General features: G+C 39.9%; 1 protein-coding gene across 3 annotated transcripts in view; it reads left to right on the top strand.

Annotated features, from left to right (window-relative positions):
• LRP8 (LDL receptor related protein 8) overlaps positions 1-18,113 on the top strand; it is a 192,779-nt gene that overhangs the window by 112,280 nt on the left and 62,386 nt on the right. For all 3 annotated transcript variants that reach the window (XM_042805886.1, XM_042805880.1, XM_033008758.2), the window contains one exon: positions 2,419-2,541. In XM_042805886.1, the coding sequence (XP_042661820.1) occupies positions 2,419-2,541 (123 nt within the window). The remainder of the gene's footprint in view (positions 1-2,418; positions 2,542-18,113) is intronic.

Raw genomic sequence — 18,113 nt, 5'->3', positions numbered from 1 at the left:
TTGCAAAGAGGAGCTGCGCTCTGGGAGCACATTAACACCTTTCAAATGACGCCCAGGGACTGTCAGTAATGCTTTTCTCCCCCTTTTGTGAATCCTGGCAATCTATTAATTGTGCTGCCGAAGAGCAATGTCAGGGGAACAAAGCAATCAGTGCCACCATCTGCTGTGAGCAGGTTGGCCATGTTGAAGGGAATGCCTGTTACGTTCTTTTCAGTGGCTGTGACCCCCTTGCTTGCGCTTGCGTCCACATGTCCCGGAAATAACAGTGATCAGTGTTAGATGGCTGGAAAAAGGGGGAGTTTATTCTGAGGCAGAAAAGTAGTTGTGTTGCTGTTTGGATCTCTAGAGAGTAAGTCGAAAGACAGCTTTTCTATGGAGAACAAGAGATTAGGACATTAAGAGAGCTAGTATAAAACGAAATACATTTTAAAAACTAAGTTTCTTACGTCTCCAGTATTATACTAGTCTCTGCTTTCTGGATGAAGATGTGATTGTTTCATTTGTAGATGCCATAACCTTCCCCTAAGAGCAGATACTAACATTTTACCAGTCAGCTTCACAGCGAGCAGGAGAATGCCCCAACTTTGGTTATGCATGCATATCCTGTCAGTATGTGGTCAGAGCTTCTGACCATTAAGTTAATCAGAATAATTAAGTCAAACTTGCATTAAATACACCAGAAGTGATGCACAGTATCCAGTTCCACAAGTTTTGGGTTTCTAAGTCTTTTCCCTCTGATAATGGTTGTGTTGGACTATCAGACTGGATTTTCAGTATGACTGGTCTCTTGTAAAACTCTTGTTCTATATGGGGTTGGATTTTTTTTGTGTATAAGTTCATAGTATCTGGTTCTGAATGACTGAAGAGAAAATTGTCTTCCCCCCTGAATCTGGCTCATTTAGCAACGGGAGGGGAGTAGATACATGTTCTCTATATAAAGTACATTCTGAGAGATCATACAGCTGCTTAGTGGTGTTTGCAGGGTTTTTCTGCTGGATGCCTGTTCAGGGAGGCTGTATGTTTTGTGTACTAGATATGAGTACTTGATCTCAGCCATGTAGACCTCCCCCGTACCTCACACAGTAATGCTTCTTGTTTCCTGTGTGGGCATATGACCAATATTTAATGTGTCTCCCTCCCTGACAGCAGCTCATGTAAGAAAAAAAGAAAGGAAAATAAAAGATGAAACCCTGGGGGCTTATTAGTTGTGTTGAATGCTTTGAAAATGTTTGCTGGAAGAAATACTGATGTAGCAATGATATGTGCACTTGACTTATATGAGGGAATAGCTGTCAAGCTCAAACCTCACTGTGAGGGCAGCTAAGCGGTAGAACAGATTTCCAAGGTTATGCTGTCTCCATCTCGGGGTTTTTAAAACCAAACTGGATGAAACCTAGAGTAACATGGTCTGCCCTCAGAGCTGACCCTGTCTTGAGCAGGAGGTTGGACTTGACCTCCTGAGGTCTTCTACTATCTGAGTTTTCCTGTGATCCTATTAGGTTGTGAGCAGCTTTGCAGAGGGAAGAAATAAATCTTCTCTCTGCCACCACTTCCTATGTAAATTGATCACTAGCAAAGGTAGATGCCAGGCAGCCATAGTCTTGCACTTCAAGGGTGATAACACTGAGCTGATGCCGTTGCTCGTGACTCTCACAGCATGGCTGTTCAGTTTCTAGTAGAAAAGCTACCACTGCAAAAGCAGTGATGATCACACTGACACTGAGGCCGCGGACTGAAGGGACCAGGTATCTGTGGATGGCTTTCTGCTGCAGTGAAAGATGCTGACTAGTATTACAAGGCACTGGTGGTGCTGTGCCACTGGAACAGAGGAATAGACCAATTAATTGCTTGAGTTCGTGTCTTGCAACTTTTTCAAGCCCTAGATTAATGCAAGCAAAGCAAAGAGTGTGGAGTGGTTGATGTTTAATGAAATGATTTTTAGTTTTTGGAGGAAGTGCTTTATGATCATCTACTCCGGTGACAGATGTACTAAAAAGCTGAGAATAGATTGCATAAATGTTATTACTCTAGATTATAGTACTCCAAAGGTGAGACTTGTTTGTCTTACCTGTCTGTAAATCATGTGGCATGCTTTCAGTATAAGCAGCTATAAGCAGCAGCTTTTTGTAGTAAAAGTCTCAGAAAATTATTTTGAAAAAGAACATTCCTGGTCTTTGAATGTCGGGAAAAAGATATAAAAGAGTGAATCCATGTTAAATAACAGAGGGATAAAAGTTCTAGCAAGAATAAACACCCATCTTTGATACCTGTTTGACTCTGCCATGAAGCAGTGTTGAATGTGATATGAATTTTTTCAATAGAGGGTAATCAGTGTCTTCCTCAGTGGGATTGGATACAGTGTAGATCTGCTGCACTGCTTATATTCATGCCAAGTTTTGTTTTTTGTTTTTCTTGCAGCAAAGAAAACTTGTGCCGAGTCAGATTTCACTTGTGACAATGGCCACTGCATCCCAGCCAGGTGGAAATGTGATGGTGAAGAAGAATGCCCCGATGGGTCAGATGAATCAGAAGCAGCATGCAGTGAGTAGCACAGAGAAGTAACGTTTCTCAGACATGTTGTCTCATGAAAGCATAGAGAAATTGGCGATGTTGTTCCCAACACTTGCAGGATGATCTATTAATTTTTGCTTCTGTTAGAGCAGAAATAAAAGACAGAGAAGATTCAGGTCATTCAAATCAGATGATTTCTAAACTTTCAAATGTGCCATTTTTCCTGACTGCAATACAGGCAGCACTGTCTAGTGTGTATTTCTGTCTGTAACAGAATTGAAAACATCTCTAGATCTATTAACAGTTTATCTGGAGGTAGAGCTCATGATCAGCAGCGGTGCATGAAGATTCACACTCACCTGGGATCAGGCCTTTTGGAAACTCAGATTTGCAGCATTTTGCATGGTAGCGTATTTGAATTTATTAGCACTGTAGACAGAAATTCTGTCATTACAGAGGAACCTTGCAGTGTTAGAGTATTGCTCAATTATTTTTTTGCCTTAAAGAAATAATGAAGAAAAAAATAGCAGATGAAAGATGAGCAATGTAAAATAACTAAAATAGAGACTATGACAGATGTTAACTGCAGGTAACACCTTTTAAAAACCCATTTATTCAGTTAAAAAGACATGCTTTATTTTAGCGTAGTGTGTTTTATCTTGTTCTTTTCACTCTCTGCGGAGGTCTATTTGCGCTCCATTGTTCTAGAACTGTGTAGGGATGTCTGATGTTGACTTGAAGGAAATCCCAGGGATATTTTAATGAAAACACTAACTAATATGTAGACTTCCATTTGTGTGCTTGCTTATGTCTGCAGATTTGTTCTTGGACAGACCAAGAAACTAGTACAAGCCATTCTATTGAATTTCCAGTCACGTACTTCACAAATATATTCCCATGAGTCAGAAGCAGTGTTGGAAGTATTTTATAGGATTTCACCAGAATGGGGCACATAGAGGACTTCAAAATTAACCATACTTTTATTTTTAAGCGTAGTACCAGTCCTACTTTCTCCCTAATTAAGAAAGATGAATGCGCTGCACTTGCATAAAATGAATTGAATCACTTTTGCAGCCATATGCAGGCTACAGGAAAAAATGACTTCAGTAACTGCATTAACATATTTATGTATTGTATGTGTTGGTCTTTCACCCTGCATCATCCTTAGTCAAAACCTATCTTATTAATGCTGCTTCTAGTACCTGATTGCCTGGAGCAGGGCTGAATAACTAAGCAGCTCCATTCCCTGCAGTCTCTGTCTGGAAATCTCTTGTCAGAGGCCATAGCCTGGACCATGCAATACTAAGATCCCTGATGATTTCTCTTAATCATCTTCCATTCCTTTTCTAGTTATTGCACCTTCCAGTTTTTCCCCCCCACTTACATTCGTCCTGTGGGGAAATCGGCCTTAAAACTTAAGTATCATAGAGGAGACTTGACCTGAGCCTCTAATTGTTACAGTACAAGACTGTTGTCCTGACAGGAAAGTAATTTATTCCATTTTGTGTGATTTCCGTGCCCGCTTCCTGACCCACTTGAAACTTTCCAAGTGACTGATGTCTGCATTTCTGCAGTGGTGGTTCTGTTCAGAAAAATAGATGTCTCTTGTAACATTTCCCTGGTGCTGATGGAAGTGGGCCATGTCACCTCAATACAGGGAGAAGTTTGTTCCCATTCTGTAGTATATGCCTAACAGGTGAATCAGAAATTCCTAGTGAAAGTAGCAGTAACTGTATAGACCAATTCTTCATTTATTTTTTAAATACAAGGACCTTGAAACCAGCTCAAAGACTACGGCATATATCCATGCTATATTTTATTTGTTTATAGCTGTGTCAAACAGATTTACCATGCTTTGCCTTAGCATAAGATACGTAGGTTTTGTTATGTGTTTTATCCAAAATAGGTGAATTTTTGTGTGATGGATGCATGAACTTGTGTCTTGACATTCACAGGAGATTTGTACAAGCCTATGTCTGACTTGTATCTAGCTTGCAAGAGAAGCCAATGTTTCTGTCAGTACCAGTTAAAAACTTGCCTTTGAGTCTTAAAAGTGTCTGCAACTAGAATTTTGGTACTTTACTTCTTTTATAGGATTATTCAGATCTGAAGTTCACACTTAATCAGATGAAGATCAAGTAATTTTAATCTTAAGACTATTGATAGCTATAGGCTTTAATTTGCACAGTAAGGACATTCTCTCCAGATGTTTTGTATCCTTGTCAAAGTATGCATCATTTCAAAGGCTGATCCAATCTGCAATGTGAGGAAACAGAATCAACCTGATAATGCATAAACACAGTGCTGGTTGTGGGGTTAATTCACATATTTTTGCAGGTCTTCTTACCATCACTGATCAAGACAGCAGTGAGTTATAAACATGCTGGACTATTAAGCAAGAAACTGGAGTGTTCGGCTTTGCTTTTAATTTGTACCCCTAACATAAAATTCCTAGCTCTTTGTGTGTGTAAATGTTATTTAAGGGCAAAGAAGAGACTGTAATGAAAGACAGGAAAATGTAATGAGGAGGCAAAATGTATAGTTGGACATTCCTGTATGGTCCATCCCTCCAGCCCCATTTTCTTTCTCCCTGATGAAGACAAGGCTCAACTTTCTCCCTGTGCCTGAGGAATGACTGCAGGCCCCTATGACTGTCCTTTTTTCCTTTTAAGAAATGCAGCAAAGCCCTTTGGAGAAGCCTGTGCTGCAGAGTTCCCCTAGGGAAGGGGCAGGTTGGGACATGGAGATTTCTCACCTCTGGCAAGATCAAACTGCTTTATAAAATCAGTTGCTTTCAGACAAGCTACATAATTGTCAGCACCTCTGCCAGGTTCTAGGGTTAGTCCTCAGTTAATGCAACATTGGGACAGTGCCCATAGTCCATTCAAGCTAGGGAGGTTAAAAGCATTGATAATGCTGATTGTTGTATTTTAGGAGTATTTCTAGCTCTCGTGGTTTGAGCCCAGAGGACAAGTGAGCACCAGGCAGCCATGGGCAGGGAGGGATAGCTCACCCATAACTGTAATGAGCAAAAGACAGAGTAGAGGGAGAAAAAGAACATCACTTTAATTCAAACACTAACAAAACCACCACTTAACAGACAAGATAGGACAGTGAGAAGCACCACCACATCCAAAAAACATCTTCCCTTATCCCTCCCTTCTTCCCAGGCTGAGCTCTGCTCCCTGTCTCTCTACCTCCTCCCCACCATCAGCACAGGGGGGCAGGGGATGGGGGTTACAGTTAGTTCGCCACTTCTTCCTTCTCGGGAGGTGGGGTGAATGCTGCACAATCCTCCCCTGCTCCACGTGGCTTGCCTCTCACTGGAGACAGTCCTCCATGAACCTTCTCTGGTGTGAGTCCTTCGCAGGGGATGAAGTTGTTCCCATGCTGATCTGGCATGGGTCACCCCTCTGGCATCTTGCAATCCTCCCAGTGCTGAACTACAGCAGTGGGGGCTGCTTCTCCCCTCAGAGTCCTGTCCTTTAAGCGCATCTGCCTGCTTCAGTGTGAGCTCCTCCACAGGCCACAGGTTGGCCTCTGCTCCACCATGGCCCTCCATATGGTGGCGCGGGGTGGCCCTGCTACTCGCCACAGGATACAGGAGGGCTCTTTTCTGGCACACCTCCCTCCTCTTCCTTCTTCCTTCCACTGACCTTGGTGTTTGCGTAAGTGTTCTCCTCATAACTCCTTGTTACAACTTCAGCCCCACCTCACAGATTCTCCTTCTTAAATACATTATCCCACCATTGCTAATTGGCTCAGCCTTGATCAGAGGCATGTTCAACTTGGAGCCAGGGGAGCTTTCAAGAAGCTTCTCACAGGGGCCACCACTGTAGCCCCCTCTCCTGATACCAAAAACCCTGCCACAGAAACCCATCACACCACATTTAGAAGGTGATTAAAACAGGGCAATTCCTCTCAACATCTAGCCACCTGCTAAATGGCTTTTTATTTTTTAAATGCTTTTGTGGTGTGTTTTTTTTAAATCTGTTTTATGTTCTCTTACTGGTAGTTAGGGATGTTGTGTCCCCATCTCCAATGCTTGGTTAAAGGTAACAGTTTGTGGTCTTTTTTTTTGTGGGTCTTTTTTTTTTTTTTTTTTCCTTTTAGATAATCCCACTGCAAAACCAAAATGGTACTTTACCTTTTCTGTCCCAGATCTCTGAGGTTGTTCAGCTTTGTACTTAACAATATCCTCTCGAGGGATGTTACCCATCCCCAGGTGTTCAGGACAGTATGACCTGTCTCTTGTCAGATAGGTAAGATGGCATCACAGCTGGCCTGACTTCTGTTGGACCTGTGATGTCTGAGGCCTTTTCTGCTATTCATGCAATTTATTTTTTTTTTAAGCTGCTTTTTCTTAAAGCCACTGAATGTGGCTAGGAACGGTAGCTGTAAAGGTATTTTTTGAGTCCCACTGAATTCTCAGCTGATGAGATCAGTAGGACTTATCTCTGTTGTGGGTTTTGGTGCTAGTTGAAGGTTGATTAATTTATAGCATGGGTTGGTTATCCATAGCATGGAGAAGATGGTTATCCAGGCTTTTGGTTTTAAATGGGTCATTACGAGTAAGAAACTGCTTCTGTTTCTTCATTATTTCAAGCCAGATCCTTAAGCTAAACGTGCTCTCACATCCATAGGTTTGTCCAAGTGAATTATTCATGTAATATGTGAGTGTCACCATTAAACCTAAGTGTTCTGCCATCTGTCAGTTTTTCAGTGCTATTATCTGGCTGCTGAATTTATTTTGTCTCATTTAATTTATATTAAGGTTTCAAAGACGTTTGTCTTTTTCTTTGAGATCATCTATTCAGGGGCATCTTGTGGGCTGGATCTGTTCTCTTTGAAGTCATCATCAGAAATACTGTCAGTTTGGGCAGGAGGTGTGTTTTATTATATTTTTAATTTCTTTGTGGAAGCAGAATGAGCCCCTAAATCAAGAAAAGCAAAACCACGTGAACTCAGAAATTAGTGCTGTCCACACTGGGTGGAAGGGACTGAATTCACAGTTTAAGTAGTTGTGTTGATTGAGGCTGGGGGGGAGGAAGGAGAGGGAGGAGGAATTTAATATTGAACAGTGGAAAGTTATTTCAAGAAACATACTTAATAAATGAAAATAAATGGGATGATGGGTAAGACGGAACAAAGAAATGCTGTTTAGATGTGCTGAAGTGGTGTTCCTGGTGGGGAAGGGGAAGAGCTGGTACTTGGGCATGCCAGCTTCCAGCTTCGTCTTCCTTGACAAAGCCTTTTTAGATTCGGCAATTGCCTGAACTAGGCCTCTGTTCAGGACAGGTTGGCTGTTTGCACATAAAGCAAATGAACCACTTCAGCCTTGCAGGATGCATGCCAAGAAAATAGCCAGGCGAGAAGCAGGCTTGTCCTCCTGTTTGACATCAGCCATTGCTGTTTCTCCCTGCCTGCTGTGAGGGAGAGCCTAGAGTGGGTGCAAAGCTGCCATTGCTCGAAGGTGCTCTGAAATGATAATGGATTTAGTCTTCATTGTGCCAGCTTGTTAGTATGCAAAGAGCTCCCCACAAATCATTAAAAAGTATAGCAAAGTATCTGGAATTAGTGGGAGTAGAGTTTAGTGCCTCTGTCAGCCCCCAATGCCTGGGACTCAAGTACCTCACCAGCAGCTGTTCAGAGATACAGAAAATATTTTTGAACTCAGAGTAGGCTTGAACACTGGGAATCTTATAATTGTTTGCTGCAAGGTTATACAGCAGCATGCCTCTGCCAACTGCAAGAGACCTTTGATAGCCTACATGTGCTCTCCCACTGGAGAGCCCACCATGGCCAGAGCCTTGGACTTACTTTTCATTGCTCTCACTAAAAGCAACCCAGTGTGGCTTGGTGATCACCCTGCAGCTGTGGTGAAGCCACTGCTGATATACACAGGCTTTGCTTATGCATATGAAAAGATTCCTCACTATTTTCCTATCCAGTTTCTTGAAGCTGAGAGAGGGGGAAGGGAAGTAATTTTTCTTAGTGAGCTAACAGAGACCTCCAGCAAAATGAATGTTATCTACCTAATGCTTTTGCAGTGCAGGTAGTGAATCATTCTGCTTTTTTATAAGAAGGAAAATTTTAAATTTCCATCTGAAGTATTTTGATTATTTAACCAATGACTTAAACAAAAAATCTCTAGAGAAAAATGAAACCAAATGCTAACAAACAGTAACAGCACTGATGGGAACACAAATTAAAGAGGTAGAGCTAGTGAAAATCTAAGCTGGCAAACTCCTGCCTTAGGACACTGTATATATAATGAGAAGGAGGAATGCAGGCAGCATAAACTCACCACTTATTTCTTTATCAGATATGTGACATTTTCCTAGTTAAGAGCAGAAATTATACAGAAAGGTGTAGTAGAGTGTTATGAGGAAGAAAAAGAGAAGCAGAAATCTGAATTCGTATTACATTTAAAAGGGGAACGTTTTAATAGGGTAGGTTTAATAAGCAGCAGTCCTGGAAATATATTTTTAAATGGAAATGAAATAAAATCAAACCCTGGATATTGGTTTGAAATACAGTACCAGTTCATGCCATCCTTTTTATTTTGAAGTACATGTCATGAGTTGTTCAGGGAGATGTATCCAAACTTGACAGTTATATTTTTAATGGCTGTTTTCCACAGTCCTAGGCACTTTGTGTGCTGCGACTGTGTATGCTGAACTCTCACAGTGGTGATCAGTTCTGTCCTCATTTTCTATTTAGTAGTCCAAATGCAAAATTCTGTAATTGTTGGTAGTGTTGATGGTATTGCTCGCCCCAAATGTACAGTCCTTCCATAGCTCTCTGTTCACCCCGAAGGATATTACATCTCTATTATTTTTCTTTGATATAGATCTCCTGCATGACTGAGTTTGGTGACATTACTGAGCTTTTGTGGAAAGTGACTTAATAAACTGTTCCCTGCACTTGGAGAATTTATCCTGGAGAAGGGTGGACTGTATCATTCAGGGCACCACATACACTGGGACATTGAACTTCGAGTAGCAAAACAAAAAATTAAGCCAGATCATCCAGGAAGATACTAGGTTTTAGGACCTGGGGCAGTAACAGAGAATTTTTTCTGATTACCCCCCCAACGTTAAGAGCAGATCTATTTGTGTAGACATGATAAAATGGTGGGGAATTGTAAATGCAGTGGAACATGTAAATTAAAGACCATTCTGTTGGATTAATTTGTCATAGATCATTCAGGGAATTGCATAAGGTAGTGTCAGATTTACAGGTGTGCAATTTAGCAACACTCCCACTATGCTAACTGGTTATTGCCAGCATAAAATACAGCAGCTTCAGTAGTTGTGTCACTGTCCCCCCACCAATGTCCCCTTGTCACTGTCCCTGGTGGGCAGTTGAGAGCAATGCTGAATTTCAGCAACTGAGGGCTGCGTCTGTAAAACAAATATGGGACAAGGTACTGGAAGCACTTCTAGAGCTACAGGATCCTCCCAGTGACAAGGCACAAGAGGCAGTCTCATTTTCCAGACGCTCAGACTGGTTTGTAGGGTGATGATGAAAGCTTTGATTTGTCAATGTGATCAAATTTATTGAGGTAGAATTAAATGAAAACAGCCCATGATCATCTCCCCATGAAGTCATGAAATAATTTAAGATAGAAGGGACCTCTTGAAGTCATCTAGTCCAATCCTATGCTCAAAGTGGACCCCACTCCTCATGTTTGACTGCCCTTATTACTGAAAAAAATCCCTAGATCTTGCCAGACTTTGTTGCAGCATGTGTCTGTCACCTCCCATCCTGTCACTGTGCAGCTCTGAGAACAGTCTGGCTCCATCTTCTCTAGTCCCTCCCATTTTGTAGCTGAAGGCATCAATAAAATCATGCTTGAGCCATCTCTTCTGATTGCTGAACAAATGCTGCTCCCTCAACCTCTCCTTGTATGTAGTCTCTCAAATTATTTTGTCAGATAATTGGAAATTACACAGTTCTACAACCAGGATAGTTTTTGCGTTGTTCGCTTGCCTCTGTCAAAGTTTTACCACATCCAAAATATAACTGAAAAATTAATTCATTTTTATGTCTTCAGTATGCTACCTAGCTTCCAGATCTACTTAGCAGAGTTCCAGACTCTTGAAAACTCCTTTCCGTGGAAGAGTTTAACAGTACACTAGAGATGGACAGGACTTGTTGAGGTCTGTTAGCAGACTAGTAGTTCCCTACAGATGGTGGTTTATAGTCCTATGCAGATTTTTAAGTCTTCCTTATCCTAAGCATATATAACTCTTCAAATTCTCGCAAATGTACCTTTATTCCTGATTTTATCATCCTGTCTTGTCCAGTGTATACTTGCTTCCCAAGTGCCTCTGGTTCCTTAACCACTGTAACTACTTTACCTCAGTATCCCAAAGGATGCAGAAATGTAGGGAGTAACACAAGAAGTCTCTGACAGTGTAAGGAACCAAATCCAGTTTTTCCTGCATTCTGTTCATTTTCTTGAAGTGTGAAATTACCCTTTTTACATCAAAGGAAATGCAGTGAACTCAGAGCCTAGCTGTTTATTCCTAGGAGTGGGATGACTTTATCTGTGGCTCATGGGCAGTGAATTACATCTCCTTTTTGATGATTACATGCCTTTGGTGGTCTCAGCATTTTACTTGCCTAGAGATGTAAATGAATTTGGGGTATATAATTGTTGTGCTCCAATGCTACCAGTGTTGAAGAGTTTGAAGTAATACCTGTTCAAAACAAAATGTGTTTTTTTCTTTAAGGGAAGGTGTTTAGAGCTTAAATCTCAGAAGTGGCCTTTTCAGGGGGCTGTGTTCTATAGGAAAAACAATAGAAAATACCTATTGGATCTTTCCTGATGTTTTTATTGTTCTTTTTTAAGCAGTGTTAAAGTCACTTTTTCATGTAGCATTGCAGGCTTTGACATTTGCAGTGTTCCCGTACCTCACATTGACTTTGAGCTTTTGCTAGTTGACTGCTACAAAGATTTAAACTCTGTCATTTAAATATTTTTCCTATTGGTCTAATGCATTCATGCAGTTCATAAACAAGAATGGTCATAAAAGGGTTAGATGCTGCCTTTTTATGGCTATAATTAATCTTGCAGTTATTTCAATAGGAGAGAATAGCAGCAAAATGAAAGTTGAGTGTGTGAAGCTCTTGTATGTATAATTATTTAACAGGCCATAAATACTGAACTAGTAAAAACTTAAGAGGTTTTCAGAAATCTCAAGCAGCTTTTCATTGCCTAGTGCTTTTGTTTTTTCTGTTCTCTTGCTGCCTGCTTTCTGTAATTGATTACCTGATTTTTATATTTATATTTTTGGGGACAGGTGTACAGGGATCATGGTTGATTTACTTACCATGACTGATGTGAAAAGGAAATAATTTCTGGGAATCAAAGGGAAAACATAATTTGAAAATTGAAGTGTTTTGCGAACTGAGTGAAGCAGTATTTCACTGCAAGAACATGGAGAACAAACCTTTCTTAATTGAGTGAATTATGGTGTGAGGAAAGTAAGTGAATATCAAATGACATTATTTTAACATTTTTCACATTTAAATAGCTTCTGTATTTTAGTATTGTAATGAATTTTATGTTGAAGCTGTGATTCCTAGATCGACCACATTTTCCTTGATAGGTATTTTTCCTTTCTTTCTCCGTTCCTACAGTTGTAGGATCATGTTTTCATTCAGGACAAACTCCCACTGAAATAATTTGTGGTTTTAATAAGAGTCTCATGATACTCCATCCTGCTTCCTTGAGGATTAGGATCATGATTAAGGCTGGTTTAATATGCAGTCTCTGCATGCTTTGGTAGATAATTTATGTAATTTAAACCTTACACTGGAGATTTTTAATTCTCTGAAATGCTTTCAGTCAGACTGTGCTCTGGGGTGAGGCATGGTCACTGCCAGCACTGTCTGCACGTGGGAGAGTAGTGTGGGCCTTCACCTTGTGCATTTGTGGGATGCAGTGAACTCGCAGAGCTGCGGAGAGCCTTAATCAGGGCTTTGCTTTAGCAATAGCTTCTAGCCTCCTTTCTAGGTATGCTGTATTCAGTGGCTATATTTGAAGTGACAGGTTTCAGCTCACCCTTTCTGTCTTGTATTTTAACATATTAAAACATATTAAGAATCCTTTGCATTAAAATAGGACTTAGCTTAGTAGCTTTGTTAGACTGCACATGCTTATACGTTTGCATGTGAATGGACTCATGCCAGTTATTGCACCATTTTCTGGCTTATACCGCTCAGGTAGTCATCCTACCATCATGTCGTTTGAGTTCTGTAAGTGTACTGTTGTACTAGATTCAAGTTATTGTATGAAGACTGTGAATTCTGTTTTGGCATAGAGGTTGCAAATGCTAGTCATTTTAGCACAAACATAACCGTGCTTCTCCCCCTTTTTTTTTTTTTTTTTTGGTACACAGAAGCATATCTCGCATATGTGACAATCAGCAATTTCATTTCCAGCCATTGTGTGTGCATTTGTATGGGTAAAATTATACATGTATATTTAGAAATGCACATACACAGATACACAAAAAATGGTATGCTGTTTAAGCATTTCAACAGGTATATTGGCTCTGTATGGAACGTGAATGAGAAATAGCAATCAACATACTCAAATTCATGTGGTTTTGCTTCAGTTCCTGCCTCTAGACATGTTGCAGATGTCAAACTTGGAGCTGAGTTGTGTGAACCAGCAGGGATATTTGTAATGAAGTAGAAGTGTAGGTGGCAGGGGGAAAGCCTTTTCTTTTCAGCAACAGGTCTACACACCACTGTTCTTGTGCAACAGCCTGAATGCATTCAATTAAAATTGCCATCTAAGCTGCCTGTTTCATCCTCTGAAAAAGAAAACAGGTGGGGGTTTCTTTGTATGTATATAAAAGATTAAATGTTCGCTCTGAGATAAGAAACTCAATTATTTAATAGCTCCAGAGCCTTTTCAGACTTACTTTCTTTTGCTTATATAAGAATGAGGACATACTAGAAATATCTACGCTCATCTACCTAATCCTTTTTTTGCCCCAAGTTCTTCATGTTCTACTGGTCCTTTTGAGCAGTGGATCATTTGTTGATAACTCTAACACCTCAGAAGGGTTTTCACCTTAGTGTGAAAAAGCAGCATCTTTGGTATGAGCTCGGATCTTGATGCAGTAATTGCCTCTCTGTGGCCACACGGGTGTTACCAGCAGTGGTGCAGGATGGCTTCCTTTCAGCTGCTGGAGGTAGCATAACATGGAGTGTGACACTGTACTCAATTTTTCTTTTAGGGTATGAATTTTTAAAAAGTCCTGCATACTGTTCGGTATATTCAGTCCTTTGATAGAACAGGGAGCAGGTGCCATATGGCAGATACAAGGTGAAATACCAATGTTGCAACATACTTAGGCAAGCTTTTAATTTGAATTTTAAAAAAATGCAGACCTCAGGTAGGAGGAAAAAGTGTTTTACAATTAATTCTGACAGTTTGCTGGAGACCTGTATAATTTCTCTTTCTATGATTTTTATCACTCATTATGTCAGGTTTCATTATGTTTGCTCACCTAGGGTCTTTTTGTCCCTTTATTTTCCCTATTGATAAGAAGTGCTTTTGTGACCGTAATCTCTTTTACAAATGTGTACAGTCTCAATGCTGCTCAATTCCTTTATCCTTTGTATAATTTTGTCCCCCTAGTGTTCTGTGGGGCTTTTTCCTCCCTGTTTTGATTAGAATAGGAATAATCTTTGTGAACGAGAGAAAGAAAATGAGCCTGGGAAGATGGAAAATGAAAGAGCAGCTGCTGATACAGAGGCTTGGAGAGCCCCACGGGTGTGTGCTGGACTCTTAGCCACAATTGAGAGACTTCTGAAGAGCCTGTGTTTTCACTGCTGTTTGTAACCAGCAGGCTTTTGATGGAGCCCCGCGTGCAGTCTGTGAGTGTTGCTTCTTCCCAGCACCCTGGGTACAGAATTGCTTCTTGATTAGCCAGAGAAAGGAAGGGAAGGAGCCAGCATGCACGCATGCATGTGTGTCTCATTTGTACTTGACAATCTGCAGAAGTGGCACTGATTCCTCTGAACCCAATCTCCCCTGAAATATTGGTATATACACGGCTGTCCTGGTCTGGCATCAACTGCAGAGCACCTGATCTGCTGACAGAAATACGAGTGTTTGGGGAAAAGGTGGGGACTATTCAATTAGTAGCCTGACATGGTAGATAAATCCAATTATGGACTCCTCCCTGTGACTCTGATCTCTCTGACCATGTGTTTAATGGTATTCTGGTTTTTCAGAGCAGGAACTGGAAAGTTACCCTGTACCTGTAAGGGACCTGTAAGTGCAACTACTAATATTTCACTTTTAAAATATTTGATTGCTGGCATACTTGGAAACAGCATGTTAGTCAAACAGGTTGCTTCATCAGAAAATGACTGGGAAGAAATCAAGATAAAAAGTTGTTGGTAAAATTTTCTAATCCTCTAGATTTCCCAGATTTTATATAGTTTATATAAAATGAAAAAAGCCACTCTGTAAGAATAGATTTAATTAAATTAATCGGTGAGGAAAAATTAAAGTGGGCTTTGGAAGAGGTAATTCAGTTCTCTCAGCCAGTCAGATAACAATGTTTTGCTTTTTATAAAGGCAAAACATGTCTGTTTCTAGTAGGACTTCTGATTTTAATCAATGGTTTCTTCCTAGCTTGCACAATATGTTCATTTAAAAGAAGCAGCAATACTGTGGAAGATCACAATAGAATAGTCTATGGTTTTTCTCATAATTAAAATTTCATTCTGTTTCCATAATTACCTATTCACCTAATGTGAAGCTTGGAGGAACTGTTCCTGATCCATTATATTAAAGCCAGACAGCAAACTCAATGCTTTTAAGGGATTAAAGAAACGTCAAGCTTAAAATCACATTTTAAAATCCTTTTTGCACTTATCTACTCTACAGTGAGACCCTTCTAAATTGTACTTCTGACAACCAACAAGCACTTTACAAACTGTGATCAAACTTGGTGGTTATTTCAGCACCAAGAGGTGCTGAAAAGCAGATCAGACTTGGATCCTGTAATAGCATTCACCATTTCCTTTATAATTAATTGTGTTTGCAACAGACCATTGCTGAAGCCACTGGGATTCAGCCAGGCCTATGCAGCTACCTTCTAGCACAGAGTTTACGGCCATGGTGAAGTTGTTCATGTTTATATCAGAACAGACCCAAGTAAATCAAGGAAACTAATGAAGCAGAGTAATAGCAGGAATGGAACAAAAATTATAGTAATGAGGTCAAAGGGGTCTCTCACCTGAGGCCAAGCATGGCCTGACTGTTACCCTTACATATACATAGATATGTAATAGATACATAGATATATAATTCTACTAACAAGATTGTTACAGATTTAACAAAAGTAGCCTGTGAGAGTGAACTTGAGGACAAGAAAGAGCATGACCAAGAAGTAAGAGAATCCTCTGTGCAAAGGGCAGGGTGAGTAGCAGTTGAGGAGGAGGGCAAAAGGAAGGAGTGGGAGAAACAGGAGTCTGGTGTCAGTGATGGAGCACTGCTGCTTCTGCTTTCCACATTGAGGTAGTGGTAGCAAATTCAGATTTCGGTATGTGTTTCTCAGGGGACTTGAATAACATTGTTCAGGAAAGTTGTTGAGATGCAGGTCTGGCACTTAAGAGACCTGGGTTTGTTTTGGCTCTGCTGCTGCCTCATGGTGGAAGTGCCACCATCTGCAAAAACAGAGTGGTATCATTTTATCAAAGCTGTGCAGTGATGCTACTGTATTTTACCAGGTAACTGGAGTATGTCTGTTGATTATGTTCTGCTTTGATAGACAACAGCTAATAATAGGGCTATGAATTCTAATTGGATTTTACCATTGGGTTAAAAGCTTTTAACTGTGGTACTACTCATGGTCTAATTTCTTGCCAGATGTTTTTTATTAACTGAGTAAAAGTTGAGCACATGGGGACATTTTAAGTTGAATTGCTCTTTCATGATCCCTTATTTAAATTATTTTTCACACCTCTTTAGTAAGATACTTTGATAAGTTACCATTTTCTAAGAAGTGTAGGCAAGGAGTAAATCCTAGACATTCAGAAGTGCACAAGGAAATATCTATGGACTTTGGGCTGAGACTTCTGAAAAAGATTACCAATTTTTAAATGTACTTTTTTTGGATGCCTCAACATAGGCAGTTTATTCTAAGCTGAATGCCCTAAATTAATGTCTGCTAGGAAGCAATTTCTTTTGCAGCCTTTACTTCTGTAGTGCTAGTGAGAAGGGGGGTATCTGGCTCTGCCCATGCTTTAATATCATGTGTGCATGCATCAGTAGTTTAGTGAGGGCAGTGAGGTGCACAGGCTCTGACAAAACCTGAGCTTAAGCAACTTCTTCAGAACCATCTGTGTGAAAATTAAATAAATAAATAAATTGGAGTTTTGAATCTCTGTAGCCTTCAGGCACATATCATCCCTTCTGTATGTGCTCTGAGACTTTGCATCTTGCTGTTCTAATATATGCTGTAGCTGGACTTTATTGTGTTGAAATTTTTAAAGGTCATTATTGCTGCATCCAGCTGCTGCTGGACACGGAGCATGGATTTTTGGGTTGTCTAGAAATCAGCCCATCACTACAGAATAGCAGTATGACATTGTCTCAGTATGAGTCATGCTCCATTGTATAGTCTGTTTTGAACTATTCCTTGTTACTTTTCATGAGAGAGTAATCTCAGTTGTTAAGGTTTAAAGAGAAATGTTTAAGCAGTATTTTATGTCAGAATTATGAAGAAAAAGCAGAATTATGATTGTTCTTTTTCCTTCCTTTCATTGCCAGATTGTGCTGGTGTAAACATTACACCTTGTTTATTTGAAATGCAGAATTATCCTTTTAAATGATAGTTGCAGTGAAAACCAGAAAAAGTAATAGATCTAAACTGTTGGTGGCCTCAGATCACTGGTGGCCTGAATTCTGAGCACAGTTTGAGTCCTAATGTGCAAGATTTTCTGTTTATCTAGTAGTGGCCATTGCATTACGCTTATACATACCAACTTCTAAACACATGTGTCTAAGTTCTGCATTACAATTTCTTTCCACAAACTAGTATGCAAGGAGTTTCCATGTGTGTGACTTGTTTTCTTTGAGATGGGAGCCCATGATATTTTCATCATATGGTATAAAGTATTTATTATAATTTTTAAAGGTTGACTTCAGGAGACAGACTGTAATGTGACTGTATTTAGTAACATAAATCAAAGTCCTTTTCTTTTTGCGTATGTTTAAGAAGCTATGAGGCGTTAGTCATGGTGCTTTCTAAATACCAGGGAGACAACCACTCTGAAAACATTTCAAAGGGAAATAGCTTGAAGCTATAGAATGATGTTTAGAAAAGGCCAATTTAAACTAAAAAAAAAAAAAAAAGTAATCCCTTATACTTAATAAATGGAGGAAATATCTCTAAAATTATGCAAAAGAATTACAAAAGGAAAAAAAAAAAAAAAAAACCAAACCACAATAATGTCTGGGATTCAGGTTTCTGAGAGAAGTGTGTTCAATGATTATACAAAATCAAGAAATTCACAATTGTGAGATCAGTTCTAACCTTTTCATAGCCTAACAACAATTC

Source organism: Tyto alba, unplaced genomic scaffold, assembly GCF_018691265.1.
Source record: "Tyto alba isolate M040663 unplaced genomic scaffold, T.alba_DEE_v4.0 Super-Scaffold_1000006, whole genome shotgun sequence".
Taxonomy (NCBI): domain Eukaryota; kingdom Metazoa; phylum Chordata; class Aves; order Strigiformes; family Tytonidae; genus Tyto; species Tyto alba.
Note: the sequence above shows the minus strand (reverse complement) of the source record. Positions and strands in the feature narration are given on the sequence as shown.